Source organism: Caretta caretta, chromosome 11 (assembly GCF_965140235.1).
Source record: "Caretta caretta isolate rCarCar2 chromosome 11, rCarCar1.hap1, whole genome shotgun sequence".
Lineage (NCBI taxonomy): Eukaryota > Metazoa > Chordata > Testudines > Cheloniidae > Caretta > Caretta caretta.
This window is the reverse complement of record NC_134216.1, coordinates 71,316,586-71,337,086: the sequence shown is the minus strand read 5'-3', so window position 1 is coordinate 71,337,086 and position 20,501 is coordinate 71,316,586. Positions and strand designations below refer to the sequence as shown.

At 42.3% G+C, this 20,501-nt stretch overlaps 1 protein-coding gene across 8 annotated transcripts in view; it reads left to right on the top strand.

Moving 5' to 3' along the window:
* Positions 1-20,501, top strand: part of AGAP1 (ArfGAP with GTPase domain, ankyrin repeat and PH domain 1) — a 707,317-nt gene that overhangs the window by 627,978 nt on the left and 58,838 nt on the right. For all 8 annotated transcript variants that reach the window (XM_048870105.2, XM_048870104.2, XM_048870107.2 and 5 more), the window contains one exon: positions 11,489-11,711. In XM_048870105.2, coding sequence (XP_048726062.1) covers positions 11,489-11,711 — 223 coding nt within the window. The remainder of the gene's footprint in view (positions 1-11,488; positions 11,712-20,501) is intronic.

Here is a 20,501-nt window from a genome sequence, read left to right as displayed (position 1 = left end):
AGCGGACACGGCCACACGGTCCATGGCCTTAGCGGTGTCCATGAGACAGGCATCATGGCTTCTGCTCTCTCGGCTCTCCAGGGAAGCGCAGTCGTCAATGCAGGATCTCCCTTTTGACGGGAAGGCTCTGTTTGCTGCGGAAACAGACAAAAGGCTGCATGGCATGAAAGACTCCCGCATGACCCTCCAGACCTTGGGCCTCTATGTCCCTCCTCCAGCAAAACCCAAGTTCAAGCTGCAGCAGGCTCCCACCCAGGCTGTCCTCCTGAAGTACGAGGCTGCCCACAAAAAGCAGTGGGACTACAGAAAGCGCCCGCAATGGCAATCGCAGCCTGCCCCCCAGCCTGAGTCTTCTAAGGTCAAGCAGGCAGGCAAAAGGTGTTTTTGACAGGGCGCTCAGGGTTACCCCACCAGTTCTCAGCAGGGACCTGCCCCCAATAAAGCTCCCTTTCTCCAATCGGTTGTGTGTTTTCCTCCCAGAATGGTCGCGGCTCACCTCAGAGCAGTGGGTCCTCAACAACCATCTCCTGAGGTTACACCCTTCAGTTTACCTCCTCCCTGCCCAACTGCCCTCCGCCCCGTCCCTCCTGGGGGACCCCTCTCACGAGGCTCTGCTCGAGCAGGAGGTGGGGCGGCTCCTGGACCTAGGAGCTATAGAGGCGGTGCCCAAGGAGTTCCTGGGCAAGGAGTATCACACCCGATATTTTCTTATCCCGAAGGCCAAAGGGTGGCTCAGGTCCATCATGGACCACTACATGGTGAAACTCAAGTTCCCCATGGTTTCCTTGGCCTCCGTCATCCCCTCCCTGGATCCCGGGGACTGGTAGAGTGCCCTCAATCTACAGGATGCGTAATTCCACATCCACATATTCGAGAGGCACAGACGCTTCCTCCGTTTCGTGGTGGGACAGAGTCACTACCAATTCACGGTACTACTGTTTGCCCCCAGGGTCTATACTAAGTGTATGGCGGTGGTAGCGGCTTACCTCAGACGCCAGGGGGTCCAAATATTCCCATGTTTGGACGACTTGCTAGTCAAAGGCACCTCCCGGTCTCAGGTGAGGGATCATGTGGCGCTCCTCTTGTCCACATGTACTGCCCTGGGCCTGTTGATAAACAACGCCAAGTCCACATTAGTCCCAGTCCAACGCATAGAGTTTATCGGGACGCTACTGGATGCAATGTCGGCTAGGGCCTCTCTCCCACCAGGCAGGTTCGAGACCCTGAAAGGGCTCATCGACTCAGTCACACGGTTCCCGGTGACAACAGCCAGGGCTTGCCTGCAACTGCTGGGTCACGTCTGCGTGCATATATGTGGTCCGTCACACCAGACTCAGAATGAGGCCCCTCCAGCTCTTGCTGGCTTCGCAGTTCTCCCAGGCCACTGTCAGAATGGACAAAGTCCTCACCGTGCCGAACTCGGTGATCACCTCTCTGGAGTGGCGGTCCACCCAAACAACATGCTCCAAGGGGTCCCGTTCAGGGACCGGGGCCTGTCATTGGAGCTGGTGTCCAACGCGTCAGACCTGGGTTCAGGAGGCCATGTGGGGAACTTTCAAACCCAAGGCCTGTGGTCGGCTCAAGACCTGACCTTACATATAAACGTCAAGGAACTCAGAGCAGTGCGACTGACGTGTATGGCCTTCCGCTCGCACCTGGAGGGCAAGGTAGTCAGGGTCCTCACGGACAACACGGCCTAGATATTCTATATCAACAGGCAAGGTGGGGCCCGATCCTCTGCCACAAAGCCCTCAGTCTGTGGGACTTCTGTATAGCCCACGACATTTACCTAAAAGCCTTCCACCTGCTGGGGGCCTGGAATGTGAGGGCGGCTCGCTTGAGCAGGAATTTTTCCTCTCAGCACAAGTGGTCTCTACACCTGGAAGTGGCTCACCAGCTCTTCCAAAGGTGGGGTATTCCCCAGGTGGACCTATTTGCGACCTGGCAGAACTGACGATGCCCCTGGTTCTGCTCCGGGGAGGGGCGCTATCTCAAGTGCCTTTACCCTGTCCTGGTCAGGCCAGCTCCTCTACACCTTTCCCCTGTTCCCTCTGATCAGCAGGGCCCTGGAGAAAATAAAGACGGACAAAGCCAGGGGGGTCCTCATTGTCCCGGCGTGGCCCAGGCAGCACTGGTACGGGACCCTCTCGGGGATGGCAGTAGCTCCCCCATGGCAGTTCCCGCTCCGCCAGGACCTGCTCTCTCAGGGCCAGGGCCAGGGCCCACTCCTGCATCCCAACGTAGTAACACTTCACCTCACGGTGTGGCTGCTCAGTGGCTAGGTGGCGAGGAAAGGACATGCTCAGAACAGGTTCAGTGCATCGTCCTTGAAAGTAGGCGGCCCTCCACTCGCTGCTCCTATGTGGCGAAGTGGTCTTGTTTTTCGAGGTGGGCGGCAGGCCAGGGTGTTTCCCCGACGGCCTCCCCAATCCAGCTTATCCTTGATTACCTCCTCCACCTGAGGGCCCAGGGACTGGCGCCCTCGTCAATCAGGGTCCACTTGGTGGCCATATTGGCCTTTCATCCCCTGGTGTAAGGGCACACAGTGTTTTCCCATGGTATGACTGGCCGGGCCCTTAAGAGTTTGGACCGTCTCTACCCATATTCCAAGCCCCTGGTTCCACAGTGGGACCTAAACCTGGTGCTAGCTCATCTCACAGGGGCCCCATTTGAACCACTGGCCACGTGTTCCTGGTCTCACCTCTCATGGAAAGTGGCCTTCCTGGTAGCTATCATGTCTGCCAGGCGGGTCTCGGAGCTCAGGGCCCTAACCTCTGAACCACCGTATATGGTTTTTCATAAGGACAAGGTCCAGCTCCGCCCACACCCCGCGTTCCTCCCTAAGGTGGTCTCCGCCTACCACATGGGTCAGGATATTTTTCTGCCAGTCCTCTGCCCCAAGCCTCACATGACTAGTGAGGAACGCCGTCTCCACACGTTCCATATGAGGTGAGCTCTGGCTTTCTACCTCGAGCGGACGAAGCCGTTCAGCAAGTCTTTGCAACTGTTCATTGCCTCGGCTGAGCGTGCAAAGGGTCAGCCAATTTCCACTCAGCGGCTTTCTAAGTGGATCACTTTGTGCATCCGTTCCTGTTACGAGCTGCCTTCGTGGCCCACATCCCCATCCAGGACATTTGTAGGGCTGCCATGTGTCTTCAGTTCACACGTTCACCTCGCACTATGCAATCGTCTCCCAGGCCAGGGATGATGCTGGGTTCAGCAGGGCGGTACTCCATCCCGTGAACTTGTGAACTCCTACCCACCTCCAACAGATATAGTTTGGAATCACCTATTGTGGAATACACATGAACAATCACTCGAAGAAGAAAAGACAGTTACCTTTTCCGTAACTGGTGTTCTTCGAGATGTGTTGCTCATGTCTATTCCACATCCCACCCTCCTTCTCCTCTGTCGGAGTTGTCTAACAAGACGGAACTGAGGGTGGAGGGAGCACAGCCCCCCTTATACCGCACCAGGCAGGCGCCACTCCAGGTGTTGCGGGGGGGCACTCCCCACATGGGTACTGCTAGGGGAAGAACTTCCAGCACCGGTGGACATGGCGAGCACGCACACCTATTGTGGAATAGACATGAGCAACACATCTCGAAGAACACCAGTTACGGAAAAGGTAACTGTCTTTTCTCACTACTCTTTATTACCCCTGCTTCTAGGGGTTTATAAGTCAGCTATAAAAATTAGCTCAGGGCTAAAACTTAACAATATAAGGTCCCAGCTGAGAAACAATCAATTGGAGAAATAGGACGAAAGTGTATTTGAAAATCCTTATTTCTTTTACGTTTGAAAATCATACTCATTTTTTTAATTGTACAAGGACCAAAAATGAAAATTTAGTAATTTCTGTTGCTTTTTTGTGCTTTTATCTTAAAACTGATGTTTTATAGACACGTTGTTTTATAAACTTGTCTATGTAGTTATCTACTTAAATCTTTTTAGCACCTTCCCTAGACTTAAAACAATTCATACAGTAATGCAGAAGCTTTCACACACTTAATTCACTGTCCATATAATGATCAATAAAATTGATCTCAATAACTCACCAAGAAACTCACCATAACCCTATCCCATCAACCTGCTTCTTCCTCACTTGACTTGGAGGGGATGTGGGTATCAAAAGACTACTGGGCATTTAGAATAGAAAGATAATGTATAAAGAAAACATTTAAATGTCCCTGTTGCTTTAGAAAGAAATTTTTTACCTTTTAAAAATGTGAGTAGAGTCTACTAAGATCCTCTTTGTTTTCTCCCTTTCATTGCCCCTTCAGAGGGCCCAGTTCATACCAACGCCTCCTTGCAATTAAGGAAGGTTTGACATTACTTCCATTGAAATCTATCAGATATTCATAGGTTGTTGAGAGTGGGTCAAGAGTAATGCCAGTTGCTCCATCCCCCCAGGAGCTGAGCATGCTGGTTGTGTAGTGTTGGCCTAATTGTCTTGGACACTGAGTACTAGAGCTCTGGACCCTAATTTAGGTACCGTCAAGGCAGTGCATTGACCTGCTCTGCACAGGTCTTTGATGTAAATTTTACAGATACTTTTCATAGGGACTTTACATTTTATAAGCCAGTAATCCAAAAAAGGACTATATATGATAAACTAATGGGTTTGTTGCTTTAGGATATATTCCATCATAGACAGACTAAAACAATTGTTTATTAAAACATCTTTCCTATTATTATGGTTATCAACGTTGAGATTTACTCAGCGACTGATAGAGCTTAAGTGAAATATATAAAATATACATACAAAAATAGCTCATTTCTATAGGAGTGCTGAGAAACCGCCTAAATATGTATTTTGTTCATTCAGAATACTACTGTAGGTCAGTAAACTACATTGTGAAATTCTATTTTCCTGCTCCTGTCTTTTACTTTATAGGATTTCACTAAAACCTCACTCCAGTTGCCCAGAACAGGCTGGAAGGGGATATATGATACCTTCACAGGTCTACCTCCTAGACCTTGCTGCTAAGGTTCAACCAGTCAGTTATTAGTGTACTCAAAGGCTTAGCTCAGAAGTTCTGTGGGAGGGGCAAGTGGCTAAAAGTCTCAATTTCAAGGTCACCATTAAATGTGAAGCTTTTATTTTGAAAAGGTATTCTTCAAGCATGCATTCTGAGAGAGCATCTTTTAAACAGCATTTTGCCTTCCTGGGCCTGCCACGGTCTCTTTCATCAAGCCTTGCTTTTGTAGGTTCCCACTTCTGCATGTATGCACTCCAAACATTAGAGCTCAGAACACTTTGGAAAGCAATGGCCATTACAGGCCAAGTCTGCACCCTCACAAATCCAAATATTCAGAAGCAATGGGTTACATAAGAGATTGCATCCCGCAACCAGCCTTCAATTCCTTTCAAGTACCATCAACAGCTTCATGATCAGAATCCTCATTCATCCTGTTTTTTCAATGTTCTCATCAGTTACCTTGTTAGCAGCTCGTTTTAGTGATGTAGGTTCTATTGGTGTTACTACTTTTGTGTTGTTTTATTGGTTAAGAATAGTCATTGCTTGGTTCCATCAGCCTGGCTCTTTAGCAGCTTTGGACTTAGGTTTTATCAGCGCCCTTCTGTCATAAATATAAAGGGAAGGGTAAACACCTTTAAAATCCCTCCTGGCCAGAGGAAAAATCCTTTCACCTGTAAAGGGTTAAGAAGCTAAAGGTAGCCTCGCTGGCACCGGACCAAAATGACCAATGAAGAGACAAGATACTTTCAAAAGCTGGGAGGAGGGAGAAAAACAAAGGGTCTGTGTCTGTCTGTGTGATGCTTTTGCCGGGGACAGAACAGGAATGGAGTCTTAGAACTTAGTAAGTAATCTAGCTAGATATGCGTTAGATTATGATTTCTTTAAATGGCTGAGAAAATAAGCTGTGCTGAATAGAATGAATAATCCTGTCTGTATGTCTTTTTTGTAACTGAAGGTTTTGCCTAGAGGGATTCTCTATATTTTGAATCTAATTACCCTGTAAGGTATTTACAATCCTGATTTTACAGAGGTGATCCTTTTTACTGTTTCTTCTATTAAAATGTTTCTTTTCAAGAACTGAATGCTTTTTTCATTGTTCTAAGATCCAAGGGTTTGGGTCTGTGGTCACCTATGCAAATTGGTGAGGATTTTTACCAAACCTTCCCCAGTACAGATGTGTACTGTGGGGACCTGCATGAAAACCCCCCAAGCTTACTTTTACCAGCTTAGGTTAAAACTTCCCCAAGGTACAAACTATTTTACCCTTTGCCCTTGGACTTCCACTGCCACCACCAAACGTTTATCTGGGTTTATTGGGAAAATGTTGTTTGGAAACGTCTTTCCCCCCAAAATCCTCCCAAGCCTTGCACCCCACTTCCTGGGGAAGGTCTTGGTAAAAAGAAATTCAGTTACAAAAAAGACACACAGACAGGAATATTCATTCTATTATTTTCTCAGCCATTTAAAGAAATCATAATCTAACGCATATCTAGCTAGATACTTACTTACTAAGTTCTAAGACTCCATTCCTGTTCTGTCCCTGGCAAAAGCATCACACAGACAGACACAGACCCTTTGTTTTTCTCCCTCCTCCCAGCTTTTGAAAGTATCTTGTCTCCTCATTGGTCATTTTGGTCCAGTGCCAGCGAGGTTACCTTTAGCTTCTTAACCCTTTACAGGTGAAAGGATTTTTCCTCTGGCCAGGAGGGATTTTAAAGGGGTTTACCCTTCCCTTTATATTTATGACACCTTCTATTCTGTTCCCATGTCAGCACAGAGTGGTGGACTAGTTGTCCCAGGGCAGAAGGCTGGCCGCAAACACTGCACCTTTTGCATGACTCAGATGTCATTGCCAGACCAGAGTACTTGCTGTGTCTCAGAAGGACACTGCTGTGGCAGTGCACAGCTTGTGTTGCCTTATCCCAGAGGGTATGAAAGGAATTGGAATCCCTGCTTTGACTTCCTTCTTGAGGAGCCACATAAGACAAGTAGTGTTGCTGAGGAAAACCCAGCTGAGTCTGTGCCTCAAAGTGCTTTGGCTCTTTCCATGAAGAGGCCTAAGGGGAGATCAAAGGATAGATCTGAGTCCAGTCCAACGCCTTCAGAGAAGCTCCCGAGAGCCAGAGGTCCAGTGAGCTTAGAGTCTCCAAGATCATAATGAAGAAAAAAGAAGAAGAATGGATGTGGTAGCAGTTCAGCACAGCGCAAATCATCTAATCCAAAGGAGCTGGGACAGTTAACACCTTGGTAGTAATGCCATTTTTTTAGATGATGACCAATCTGATTGTGGTTCTCTTCCAGGTGAAGAGAAGGAGGAACTTCTTGGCAGGGATAATGACTCTGAGCATCTCCTTCAACTTGATGCAGAAGTATTTGTATCACCATTATCTCTTGTGAATTTCAAAAGTTTTCAGAACTTCTTATACGGGTGCTGAAGCTTTTAATCTGGAAATACCAATAGTTCTGCAGAGGTCATATTTGCTCTTTGACATAATGGAGAAAAAACGAAAGGGAAGAATGGCTCGTCCAATAAATATAGCTCTGCTTGAACAGTTAGAGATCTTTGGCTCATTCTAGCATTGTCTTGCTGTATCCAAAAAGGGGAAGAGAACCAATCATGTCCATACAAATGGTTTTGAGTATTTTTACAATACTCTAACCCCGGGATTATTGGCGGTATCAACAGGGAGTGAAGCATGTTTGGTCCAAAAAGTCTTTTTGATTTGCACCTTCTGAAAAAGACAGCAAGTGTATTGTCAGTTATCAAGCTCTACTTGATAGATATGTTTTTAACCCTGTATCAGTGATGAACCTTTTTTGCAACGCATGACATGAAATTACAAGGGAAATACTCACTTTCATGTGGCATGCTGGAGGTGCAAAGGTCAGTGGCACTTCTGCTTTGTTAAATTTCAGAATAGAGCTTCTCCATGCTCTTATTTTTATTTTACAGCATCACACATGATGAACTCCATACAGTTCACCAATCAGTTCCTGATGTCTGCCTTTAAATTCATTTGAGAACAATTATTCAGAAGAGTACATTGAAACAAAGGTCAACAAGAACACTATTGCTTTTTTTTCATAGAATGAAAAAAATCAGACCATTTGTTTCAAGCTTGCAAAACTTTGTTTGTGGGAATGGATTGATTGTTTAATTCACTCCTGTTTCTTTCTTTGTTTTCTTGTTGGAAAACAGCCTTGAGGTCAACAGCCTTGGTTTTCTTGGGGTCATTTCCAAGGACCTCAGCCATCTCATTCTTAAGTCTGTCCATATCTACTCACTTAAAATCTGTAATCTTCATATCTGACCATATTTTCTAGCTATTGAAACTCAGGATACCGTCCTGAAAAGATTTCTAGTGACTTCTTGATTGTATTAGAATTTGGTATGCTACTTTGATGTTACTACCATTGTCCGTGGAAGTAGATTCTTCATAAATATTTCTTATGAATACTTCTTCAGCAAAGGATAGGGAAGGTGAATTTAACAATGCTCAAAGACAGTCTAAGTCTCCTGTCATCAGGGATCCAACACAGAGATCTTTAGTCTTGGCATGTGCAATTATTAAAAGTCTCTGAGAAGACGAAGCTAAATATTTCCTTAACGTAATTTTTGTGCAAATAAATCTGCTGAAGCCACCTTTTGAGTTTCTTGCAGAATGTTCTCCTTTCCACCAGACCCTGGAGACATTTTTAGAGGCAATCACTTCTGCAAAGAAGAGTCTGAGAGATACAAGACCTGAGGACTGGTTCTCAGTGTTTCATAAGAAAATACTGTAAATTCTTCACTAAGGCCCTGATTCAGCAAAGCACTTATATATGTGCTTAAATCCCATTTACTTCATTGAGGGTTAAGCACATGCTTAAGTACTTCGCTGAATCAAGGCCTATGATGGTTTCATATGTTCATTTACAACACTCTGTAAACGTGCTAATAGTTTTTCATAAGTCTGACATACTACCCTGGGAGGCTAGATTACATGGTGTAGATGAGGAAAGAGAGTGCATTTGTAGAACAAACATATTTGCCCATCTTGGATACAGTCTGTGGCTTGTGGGGATAGATCTAAGGGAAGTCCACCTGTACTCAGAGCGGTTTCACAGTAGCAGCCGTGTTAGTCTGTATTCGCAAAAAGAAAAGAAGGACTTGTGGCACCTTAGAGACTAACCAATTTATTTGAGCATAAGCTTTCGTGAGCTACAGCATCCGATGAAGTGAGCTGTAGCTCACGAAAGCTTATGCTCAAATAAATTGGTTAGTCTTTAAGGTGCCACTAGTACTCCTTTTTTTTTTTTGTACTCAGAGAGAGTCTCTAAATGAGTGAGACTGTGTATTAAATCTTGCTATGGCCTTAACTCCAAACTTGAGGATGCTGAGCCATATTCTGTTAGGTCTCAAGCAAATTTTACCGCATACTTGACATATGACTGTCACAGAAATATATAATGCTGATATTTGGAGTTCTGTTCAGTTTTTTTGCACCTTTGTTCACTTAATCTGGTTATTTGATATGATGCCCAGTACAGAAGAGCTGTCTTGCCATTTTTATTTAACAAATACTCCTCAGAACCACCTCCTTTATAATTTATTACTACTTGATAATCTTTCGGTGCAGATATGTCTGAAGAACTTTGGTTCTTTGAGATAATTGCCTATATAGATCCACATTCCCACTCTGCTTGCTCATGTAGTCAGAAAAGAAACTTTATATATCCTCACTTCTGAGTATCACAAGGCCTAAAATAGAGTATGGAGCTGCAGTTTCCCTTTTGGCTGTTAGCAATATCATCAGTGTTGGCGGAGAAACACAGAACCCTGAACTCGGGCTTTGGCAGGTCAGTGAAAGAGATTTTATTCCAAGTTGCAATCGTTTGTAAATTGTAATTTAATACACATTCTCTTACTAATTTAGACCTTAAACAATTACTTTCTTTTAATCTTTTCAGCTAGCTTTCAATACTACACAAGTCCCCCTATGTACTGTTTGAGACATGAAAATTATCTATTAAAGATTAATGGAGGGTGAGGGAGGGAAAATAATTTGTGCCTTTTGTAGATCCTGTATGATGAACAAAGAATGCATGAAAGGAATAGCAAGTCTTGTCTTCCTTATTTTCACAGGACTCATTGGAAATCTAAGATTTGTACTGAGCTTTCTCAACACTTAATCAAAGGACTAGGAGTGACAATGAAGCTTTAACAAATAATTCTGTTCTTCTGTTTGAACTTAATTTTTTTAAAAATTCTTTATTAGGGCTGTTCAAAACATTTCCATCAACAGTTTTCGAGGGAAAATTGGGTTTTCAATTAAACAAAAAAATTTATGGAAAGTGTCTGCCTTCCTTGAAAATATTTGAATTTTTGTCCAAAACCCAAATTTTTTGGCAGAAAACCAGAAAATATTTTCAGGTTTTGGCAGCTTTCAGTTGCAGAAAAATGTTCAATTTCTGTTGCAGAAAATTTAGGAAAAAATCATCCTTATTGAAATGGAAATTTCTTACACCAGTGAGGGAATCCCATTTTCTGACCAGTGTTTAAAATTTACAGTGTGAATAAAAATCTCCTGCCCTATGAACCAGGTTTTTCCTGCTTGATACCATGATATACTAGCTCTTCAGAGCTCCATAGTGTCTCCCAGGAAAAGAAAGGTAGACAAGATCTGACATCAAGAAAAGCACCTCCAAAAATCCTCCCTCGGAAGTGTTTCATTGCATGTGTTAAAATTAATGTTTGTTCAAGAGAGGTTCAGACAACTTGCATTTAAATAACATAGCATGGTGACAAAAATGAAACATCTTGAGAAATGACTTCGAATTTCTTGGCTTTTGCCAGGTTTCTCATAGCCTTGTCTTTTGGGCGGTAATTTTTTTTCTGTAGAATTGTTCTTCCTAGTACACTTAAAAAAAATTGCACATTTTCATCTTAGTACTTATCTCCCTGATCTTAAAGATGAACCATACCCCACAGCATGTTAGATGTATAAGTCATAAGTAGGTGATGATATAAATGGTTATTAAGGGAGTTGATATAGTTAGCAACAGCAACATTGTATCAAGTAACTTTTTCTTTTGTAGTAATTGTCTACAAGTCGTTCCAGATACCCAAGGAGTGGCTTTTTCTACCACTTCATCTGGGCTACCTGCTACCATCTTTTTATCTTCCCTATTGCATCTTTTCTCTTTAGAATTACAGGTTCCCTTTGTCTGTTGGAGTGTTGCATGCGCCTTCCTTTGAGCCCACCACTACTTCTTGTCAACTCATTTAGGGTCTGTAGGAGGAATGTCACATTGAGAGGGCTAGACCTAGGGATCAAACTTTTGCCTCCACTTCCTGTCAGGCTTCCTAACAGTGCTGTGAGACCGAGACCTGAATATTACTCCTCTAGCTTCCCCAGCCAAAATCATTATTCATAAGTTCTTCAGGTCTGAGAGAGGTTTAGAATATGTCACAAGGAATTTTGTTTTGTTTTTTTTAGTGATTGTTTGTGTCTATCTTCCTGTAGACCCTGACTGGGCCAGTCTGAATCTGGGAGCCCTCATGTGTATCGAATGCTCAGGTATACACCGGAACCTTGGCACGCACTTGTCACGTGTACGGTCACTTGACCTGGATGATTGGCCTATAGAACTCATCAAGGTGATGTCATCCATTGGGAATGAGTTAGCAAACAGTGTCTGGGAGGAGAGTAGCCAGGGACGTATGAAACCGTCTTCAGACTCCACAAGGTAGGCTATTTTGATCCCTTTTGTGTACAAAGCATCCATATATCAAAACTGTGACTAAGATTTTAAAAAATGAGTATCTAAAACTAGGCCCATAAATACATATTTAGGCATCTAAATATATGTCCTGATTTTCAAAACTATTTGCTTCAAGGGGAGCCTGCTGGGTCTTAGCACTTTTTACTACTTATGGACTTCTAGGAGCCAAATTTCAGGCACCATTTTAGCATATGTCAGGTAAATGTGAAGTCTGACCAAAAAGTGCCAAAAATTGAGTGAGCTTGGTAACTTTTGTACTTGCCTCAGCAGTTTCGAAGTCTTTCAAACGGTGGGAAATTTAAGCCTCCCAAACTTTTGTTCCATCATTTTCATTAGACTGTATTGTGTGTTTAGCTTTTGATAAACCAGTAAATCTGACCTCTGGATACTTTACTGTAATTAGCAATGTGCTTTCCATAATCGTAAGCTAACCCAGCAAACTGCTGTCTTCTTTTACACCTAACTGTGAATTCTTGGGGCTATAACGTTATTGCTCTTATTGTTTTGAGAGTTCTGTTCCAAATGAGGCTGCTTAATTTCCTTATGTATGTAAAGGAGTCGGTCTGTTCGGTAAGTGTATGTTTTTCCATAACTAATACAATATTTTATCTACAAATCTTAGGTCAGCATACAGAAGATCCTCTCACTATGGTTTGTTATGCTAAAAGAAAACTAAGGTTGTTTTTGTATTGCATCCATATTATCAGTGTCAAATGGGTTAGAAAAAAGTTTAAATGGTTCAGAAAGAAAAGTTAACAGTGATGGGTGTTAAATGTAAGAGCTGTTAATCACACTGAACAATTAAGAAATACTTGCTTGGCGAAAGCAATGTGACCCCTGGCAGTCTCTATATCAGTAGAGCAGATTTCAGACATGAGGAGGAGCCTGGACTACCTTGCCCAGCTAGTCCAACCTTTTAAGTTGCCTTCAGAAGTGCGTGTGTTGCAGTTGTCACAGTGCCACACTCCAGGGGGCTAGCATGTCGCACTGACTGCATCTGAGCACCGTTTAGTCCCCAGGTGTCAGATATTCTGATGGAGGTTTAGCACTTGATGTCAGTGTTTGCCTCCTGGAGGTAAGAGAATACAACAGAAGGGTACTTTTCCTTTTATTTTAAATGCATATGCTTCATTTCTGGGGTTTATTGTACCCAATACCAGATTTACTGAAAGGATAACTGAATCTATACCTGTGCCTCCTTCTACAGAAGATAAATAGATTTGTCCTGTTGACTGTAATAAAGTTAACCATATCTTACTGCATTATTTCGTTTGCACTGAAAAATGAATTTGTGGTGCCACCTTTGGTTCATCTTAGAGAATGAAGGCAGTGTATTAATCTGGCTATTTATATACACAACTGTCCATCTAAATATGTGCATACTCAGATATACACATGGAGTTCATATGCATAGAACCTGTATATGTGTGCATATATTTGTAACACAGATCAAATAAATTAAGAATTTCACAAATTAAACTAGATCTAACTTAAAATATTGTTATTAAATCAGCAGCATTATCTAATAACTTTAGACTTCATCTGAAGACACTGTTTTGTTTGACTATAGCTCTTTAATAATGAGGCATTGGAAAGATTTATTGATTCCGAATATTAAAGATAGGCTTCACTCTCAATATTTCAGTTCACAATATTTTTAAAGGTTTCTGCAAGGCTGGATATAATAAATGAAAGAAATTGTCTTGGTAAACCCATGCCACAAAAAAGATCTCAATGGAAGGAGAATACTAGTGTTGAAATCAAATAATTCAGTTCTCTGACAATGTTTGAATTAAGGTTTGGTTGAGTGGTTGCATTTTCTCTTTATATTCCGTACTTAGAATTTATTTTAAACTGTCCCTGCATCTTCACAATTCCTTCCTGTATGTATTTTGTAGTGTAGTTTCCAGCTGTTTTTATATTTGTCAGTAACTTAATTACCCTTCCCTCTATTAACTTCCCTCTGTTACACATGTTAATGAATGGGTTTTTTTTCTCAAAATTTGGAACAATAACTCATCATGGGACAATTGCATTTTTGATGGCCTTTAGTAAAGTATTTATTAACTTTTGCACAAGAAACATTTTAAAATCCTCCTACTTTGAAGTTTAACCCTGTTCTGTGACATTTAATTGGGTTCATCTGGTGTAAAATAATCGTAATCATACTTGGTGTCACAGTTTTACTCACCACCTCTTGGACGTAAGTTAGACACTAGAATTTTAAATATAACAAATTATTCACCTAGTAGTTGTGTTACTCCTGAGTTGAGTTTCACAAGAGAAAGCCAACAGCCAGACACTCTACTATGGACGTGGAGTCTTGAGGAAAAAGTGCTGTTGTGGGACATGAGATAGGTTATGGGGTTGGATGGGGTGAGCAGGAAAGTGGGTGAGCTGGATGGAGAGCTGGATGTTATGAGTTATAGTGGCTGGGTGACTTTATCATGGGGTTTGGAGGCTGAAAGCAGAAGGAGAAACCACTAGCAGGAGGGAAGTCAGTCTGCTCTGAGCCATAGCATGAGTTCCCCTCCACACGCTAAGGCTTACTGGTCCTTCACACAGCTCAGAGGCCATCCAGAACCTGAGATCTGCAGGCTGGCACATGAGGAGCCAGCAGCTCATACACTCACAGCTTAGTGGCTCCCCATCCTAGTGAGCCATAGAAGCTCCATCGGGCAGAGGGGGTAGAGAATCACTAGTGCCTCCCTTCTTTCCCATCCTCCTGCGCTTACCCATTCGTCCTCCACCCCCAACATGGTCACTCATCTTTCATGGCCCCACCAGTATCTCCACTCCCCCATCCCACTCGCTCCCTCTCTCTCCCACAGGCCTGCTTAATTTCTCATATTTCCCACTCCACTCACCTCGCCCACTGACCCACACTCCCTCTTGCTTGCCACATACCCCTCTAGCCTCTGAGCAGGGCCTGCAGACACATGCTAGGAAATGCAGGAAGAGAGGATAACACTGGGAACAAACAGTAGAAAAGAGTCAGAGGGATAAGTAGTGTTTTCTCCCAGTCCACCCTTCATGGTAAACTGTCCTGGGTTTCATTTAGAAAACAGGTGGGAGTAGATTGGCTGGGGAGAGGTAAGGGATGAGGACCGTGGCTGAAAACTTCATTCCTCTAACACAATGGAACATTCTACATACTTGTAAAGCTCATCTGTTCTAGAGATGCCAGCCCACGACTGTGGAACTAACTCTCACAGCAATGTGTAGCCTATAAGGCTATCCTGCTTGCTTGCTTATATATCTTTTCTTATGAGTTTAATCATTTGTTATATTATAGGTTTGTTGTTTGTTATTAGAATGGGTTTATCAATTTGTATTAGAGTATTTTGGATGGTTGTATTAGAGTATGTTAGCTGTAACTCAAGGAACCTACAGGCAACATCCTGTATGTTAAGCTAAGGCAAGTGAACATACTTATGTTTGAGACCTTTACCCTAAATGGGTGGTGATGAGCTAAAGCATACAGTATATATGTTTGTGACCTTTAACATAGATAAATGGGCATGTTTAGAGCTAGTTGGTAGGTAAGGCCACCCAAGTTCATGGCCTTTTTCAGACTTTACAGGTACAGCACAAAGGACATGGAAACAACCAGTTAGGACAGAAATAGCAGAGGTGAGGATGACTTAATGGTCACTAATAGTTATGAATATGTCATTAATACTCACGATCATGTCAGCCTATAGAGTAAGGGAACCCTAACGTTTTCATAGGGAGGAAATTAAGTTTTGAGGAGGGCATTTAGGGAAGAGGGCACTTAGGGATCAGACCCTATAAAAGGGGCAACCCACCATGTTGGGTAGGTTCAGCTTGTTCATTGGTAGTTCATCCTTGTTAGTTCTTAATGGATAGTTTTAAGTAAGCTTTAAGTTAGCTTCTACAGTCTTTCAGCAGCTTTTAGCTGTAGCTTCTTCTAAGTTCTTCACCTCCCACTCAAGACTTGAGAAACCTGAACCATCGAGCTCTCTTGGCATGCCAGAGGCAAGGCTGGTCTTTTGTCTCCTATCACCAGGTTATCAAGGAAGGGTGAGTATATTAATCAAGAAACCTTTATAGTATATAATACCACATATCCTGCTACAACAATATTACTGCTTTTGTAATTGATGGATTATTCGATTATTATTTGATTACTATTAAATTACTATTCCATTTATTTCAATAAAAAGCTTAAGGCTGCATTTTGTTCTCAGTGAGAGTTTTCTTGTCAGACATCCTGAGAGTCCTGGAAAATTCTGTGTAGCCTGATTCTGGGACAGGAACCTTATTATCTTCTGATCAGATTAATGGCGAGCCTATAACCCATATTATCTATTAATCTCCCATAAAATCTGGCAACAACTGAAGGATGAATACAAACCTCATCACCTTCTGCTCTGAATGTAAGGCACTCTTCTTTTGCCTTTGGCTTTCTCTAACACAGCAGTTCTTAAACTGTAGGTTGGGACCCCAAAGTAGATTACGACCCCATTTTAATGGGGTCGCCAGGGCTAGCGTTAGACTTACTGGGGCTTGGGGCTGAAGCCCGAGCCCAAGCCCGACAGCTTCAGCCCTGGATGTCGGGGCTCAGTTTTCAGCCCCCCCCCCAGCCTTGGGCTGATGCCCTTGGGTTTTGGCCTTCCCACCTGGGGCAGAGTGGCTAGAGCAGGCTCAGACTTCAGTCCCCTTCCTCCTGGGGTCATATAGTACTTTTTTTTTGTCAGAAGGGGATTGCGATGCAATGAAGTTTGAGAACTCCTGCTCTAACATAAACATATAGCTCTGTGTGTGCATATATATATAAATATTTCACTTTTTTTTTAAATGTTGCCGCACACACTTCTCCCTCTGCTGAGGGGATGGGAGAACAAACAGATGACAGATGTCAGTCATGTATGTTGTGTCACTCATGTCACTTAATGCACTTCTGCAAGGTGCTCAGATATTGTGGTGATGAGGGCAGTATAAGAACCCATATAGAATATGGAGGAGTTGGACATCCTTCTCTTTCCTCCCAGCTGCTAAAATTCTCCTGTTTGAACCTCTGTAGCCCCACCAAAAGCTTTCTTTGCTCCCCACATCCACAGATGCCCTGTCTTTTCACTTTGAAAGGGTGGGTTAAACATTCTGCAAGAGATGATCACAATGGTCTCTTCTGACCTTAAAGTCTATGAGATTGCTCCCCCCCCAAAAAAAAGGCTAAATAAGAGAAATTAAACACAAACTCTGTCTCTCTTTGACAGGCATGGTTCCCAAAATACTACTACTTACAGAAGATATGATGCAAGGAAAGGTTGATTTTAAGATACATTTGTTAAGGAAAACAGAGCTACGTGGGTTTCACCATTTCATAGTATAGTTTGTCTGATGTGAAGCTACCAGTGGCTGCCTGCAGGCTTGGGGTGGGGGAGGAGGGAGAATGATTGATTCTGGTCCACAAATAGAGTACATCATGTAAGGGTGCTCAAGGCAGCATTGAGGTGAAGCTTTAGGAAGTACTGTAGTAAAGACATTCTCTCCAGTCTCTTTCACACAGGACCAGGAGACTCTGAAAGTGCTGGACATCATTTCAAGAGCAGTCCTTCCACAGTGTTAGGAAGCATCATTGACTGGCCACAAATGGAGTCCCATGCATTTGTCCTCTCTGGAAAGAGTGTAAGGGGGTGAGATATGCAGGTCCTTTAGGATAGAATTGTAAGCAGGTCAGCAGTAAAACACAGAATATGTGAAAAGCCATTTCCCAGAAAGTGGGAAGGGGCACAACTGTCATCTCCCAAACATTTTGTTTTATACAGTTTATTTAAGTGTGCCTATCCAGGACTCTAGCTGCATGTACAACATGTGTTTTAGATGCACATGCAAAATTGAGTTGAACCAGTATCAATACCAAAAACCTCCTAAATGAAATTCTTCCTTCTCAGCCCACTCAAACCTCTCTTTGAGGAAGACTTAGAAACCAGACAGGCTTTCCAGCATGTTCTGAAGATCAACAAATGGAGACTCTATCAGACTGGGCCACATAAGTTCCACCACTGAAGATTCTTCACTGAAAATGTCCTGCCGCTGGCAGTCTTGCTTTATACCGGGGGCTGTTAGCTCAAACACCTCTGCTGATCTTAGTGTCACATGAGGGGTCAGAGACAGTCTGTGAGATAACAAGGACCCCAGACCATTTAGAGGCTATATGTCAAAACCAACACCTTGGATTGCACCAAGAAACAAATTGGAAGCCAGTGCAGGCTATGGGAACACGGGTGTAAAGTGCTCCCTAAAGGAAGCACTCCTGAGTAAATAAGCAGCCACAGTCTATACAAGCTGAAATTTGGGTTGAGGATAGTTGTATGAAAATGATGAGGAAAGAAAGAAATGTGTGTAACTAGTAAACATGGAAACTTTGTTAATGCGGGGGGAACAGTATGGTAGAATTTGTGAAACTAGAAATAAAATGTGAACAGCTGGCCTTCTGATTGTTGTCCATGGGCCCCTGATTAGGTCAGCTTTAGAAAGCTTGTAATTGGTTCCAGCAATTATCAGCAGCCCTGAGAACTGCCGTTCAAACTTCTGGAGCATTGTGACAAATTGAAGCAGACTGCTGCTGAAGGAGTATCGACTTCCCATTTCTAAACAGGGAGATCATTAGTCAAGAAAAGCATCTTTTAATTACTCCCAGGAAGAAAAAAAATCTTTTTGGTATGGATCCTGCAACAACTTCCATTTTTTCCAAGTGTATTCAATATTAAATTTATTGTCTTGGGGGGTGATTTGCCCTCAATCCTTCCCTCAGTAATGTGGGTTTAATTTGCAGTGAGAAGTCAAATTAGAGTAGATCAATATTGCAACAATTAACCGGATCTGAGGGTGAAATCAGGATTTTCCCCTCTAATTGCTATTGATACTATTTAAGCACACACTTAAAAAATTGATTTTGAATGGTGTAATCCTGAAGTGGTTTGTGGATAGTAGCAGTGGGCAGCTGGACAGAATTTACTTGATAAAGGAATGTGAAGATATTGTTGGAGGTAAGAGATGGAAGTCGGTCTTTGGAATCATCATTAAAGGATCTTATGCATAATGTTTGTATGCGCCTTTGTCAGTATTGTTTTGGAGTTACATCAGAATAGTGGATTATTTTGTGGACCTTTTCTTATGTGTGTGTATATATATAATATATATATATATATATATATATATATATATATATTAGGGCTGTTGATTAATTGCAGTTAACTCATGCGATTAACTCAAAAAAATAATCGCAATTAATCACACTTTTAATTGCACTGTTAAACAATAGAATACAAATTGAAATTTATTAATATTTTGGATGTTTTCTACATTTTCAAATATTTTTATTTCAATTACAACACAGAATACAAAGTGTACACTGTTCTCTTTATTATTATTTTTGGTTAAAAATATTTGTACTATAAAAATGATAAAAGAAACAGTATTTTTCAGTTCACCTCATACAAGTACTGTAGTGCAGTCTCTTTATCGTGAAAATGCAACTTACAAATATAGAGTTTTTGGTTACATAACTGCACTCAAAAACAAACCAATGCAAAACTTTAGAGCCTACAAGTCCACTCAGTCCTACTTCTTGTTCAGCCAGTCACTCAGACAAACAAGTTTCTTTACATTTACGGGCGATAATGCTGTCCAATTCTCACTTTCTGGTGACGTAAATAAGAACAGGCGTTCGCATGGGACTTTTGTAGCCGGCATTGCAAGGTATTTACGTGCCAGATATGCTAAATATTTGTATGCCCTTCATGCTTCATTCCAGAAGACATGCTTCCATACTGATGACACTCATTAAGAAAATAATGCATTAATTAAATTTGTGACAGAACTCCTTGGGGGCGAATTGTTTGTCTCCGGTTCTGTTTTACCTGCATTCTGCCATATATTTCATGTTACAGCAGCCTCAGATGATGAATCTGCACATGTTCTTTTTAAGAACACTTTCACTGCAGATTTGACAAAATTCAAAGAAGGTACCAATGTGAGATTTCTAAAGATAGCTACAGCACTCAACCCAAGGTTTAAGAATCTGAAGTGCCTTCCAAAATCTGAGAGGGACGAGGTGTGGAGCATGCTTTCAGAAATCTTAAAAGACCAACACTCTGATGCAGAAACTACAGTACCCGAACCACCAAAAAAGAAAATCAACCTTCTGCTGGTGGCATCGGTCCACACTGCTTTAGATTGTTATCAAGCAGAACCCGTCATCATTATGGATGGCTGTCCTCTGGAGTGGTCCTCTGGAAGCGTGATGGGACAAATTAATCTTTAGCGCATCTGGCACATAAATATCTTGCGACTCTGGCGCAACAGTGCCATGCAAACACCTGTTCTCACTTTCAGGTGACATTGTGAATAAGAAGCAGGCAGCATTATCTCCTGAAAATGTAAACAAACTTGTTTTTCTAAGCAATTGGCTGAACAAGAAGTAGGACTGAGTGGACTTGTAGGCTCTAAAGTTTTACATTGTTTTATTTTTTAAATGCAGTTATTTTTTGTACATAATTCTACATTTGTAAGTTCAACTTTCATCATAGAGATTGCACAACTTTACATGTACCACGTGAATTGAAAAATATTATTTCTTTCATTTTTACAGTGCAAATATTTGTAATAAAAATAAATATAAAGTGAGCACTGTACACTTTGTATTCTGTGTTGTAATTGAAATCAATATATTTGAAAATGCAGAAAACATCCAAAAATATTTAAATAAATGGTATTCTATCATTG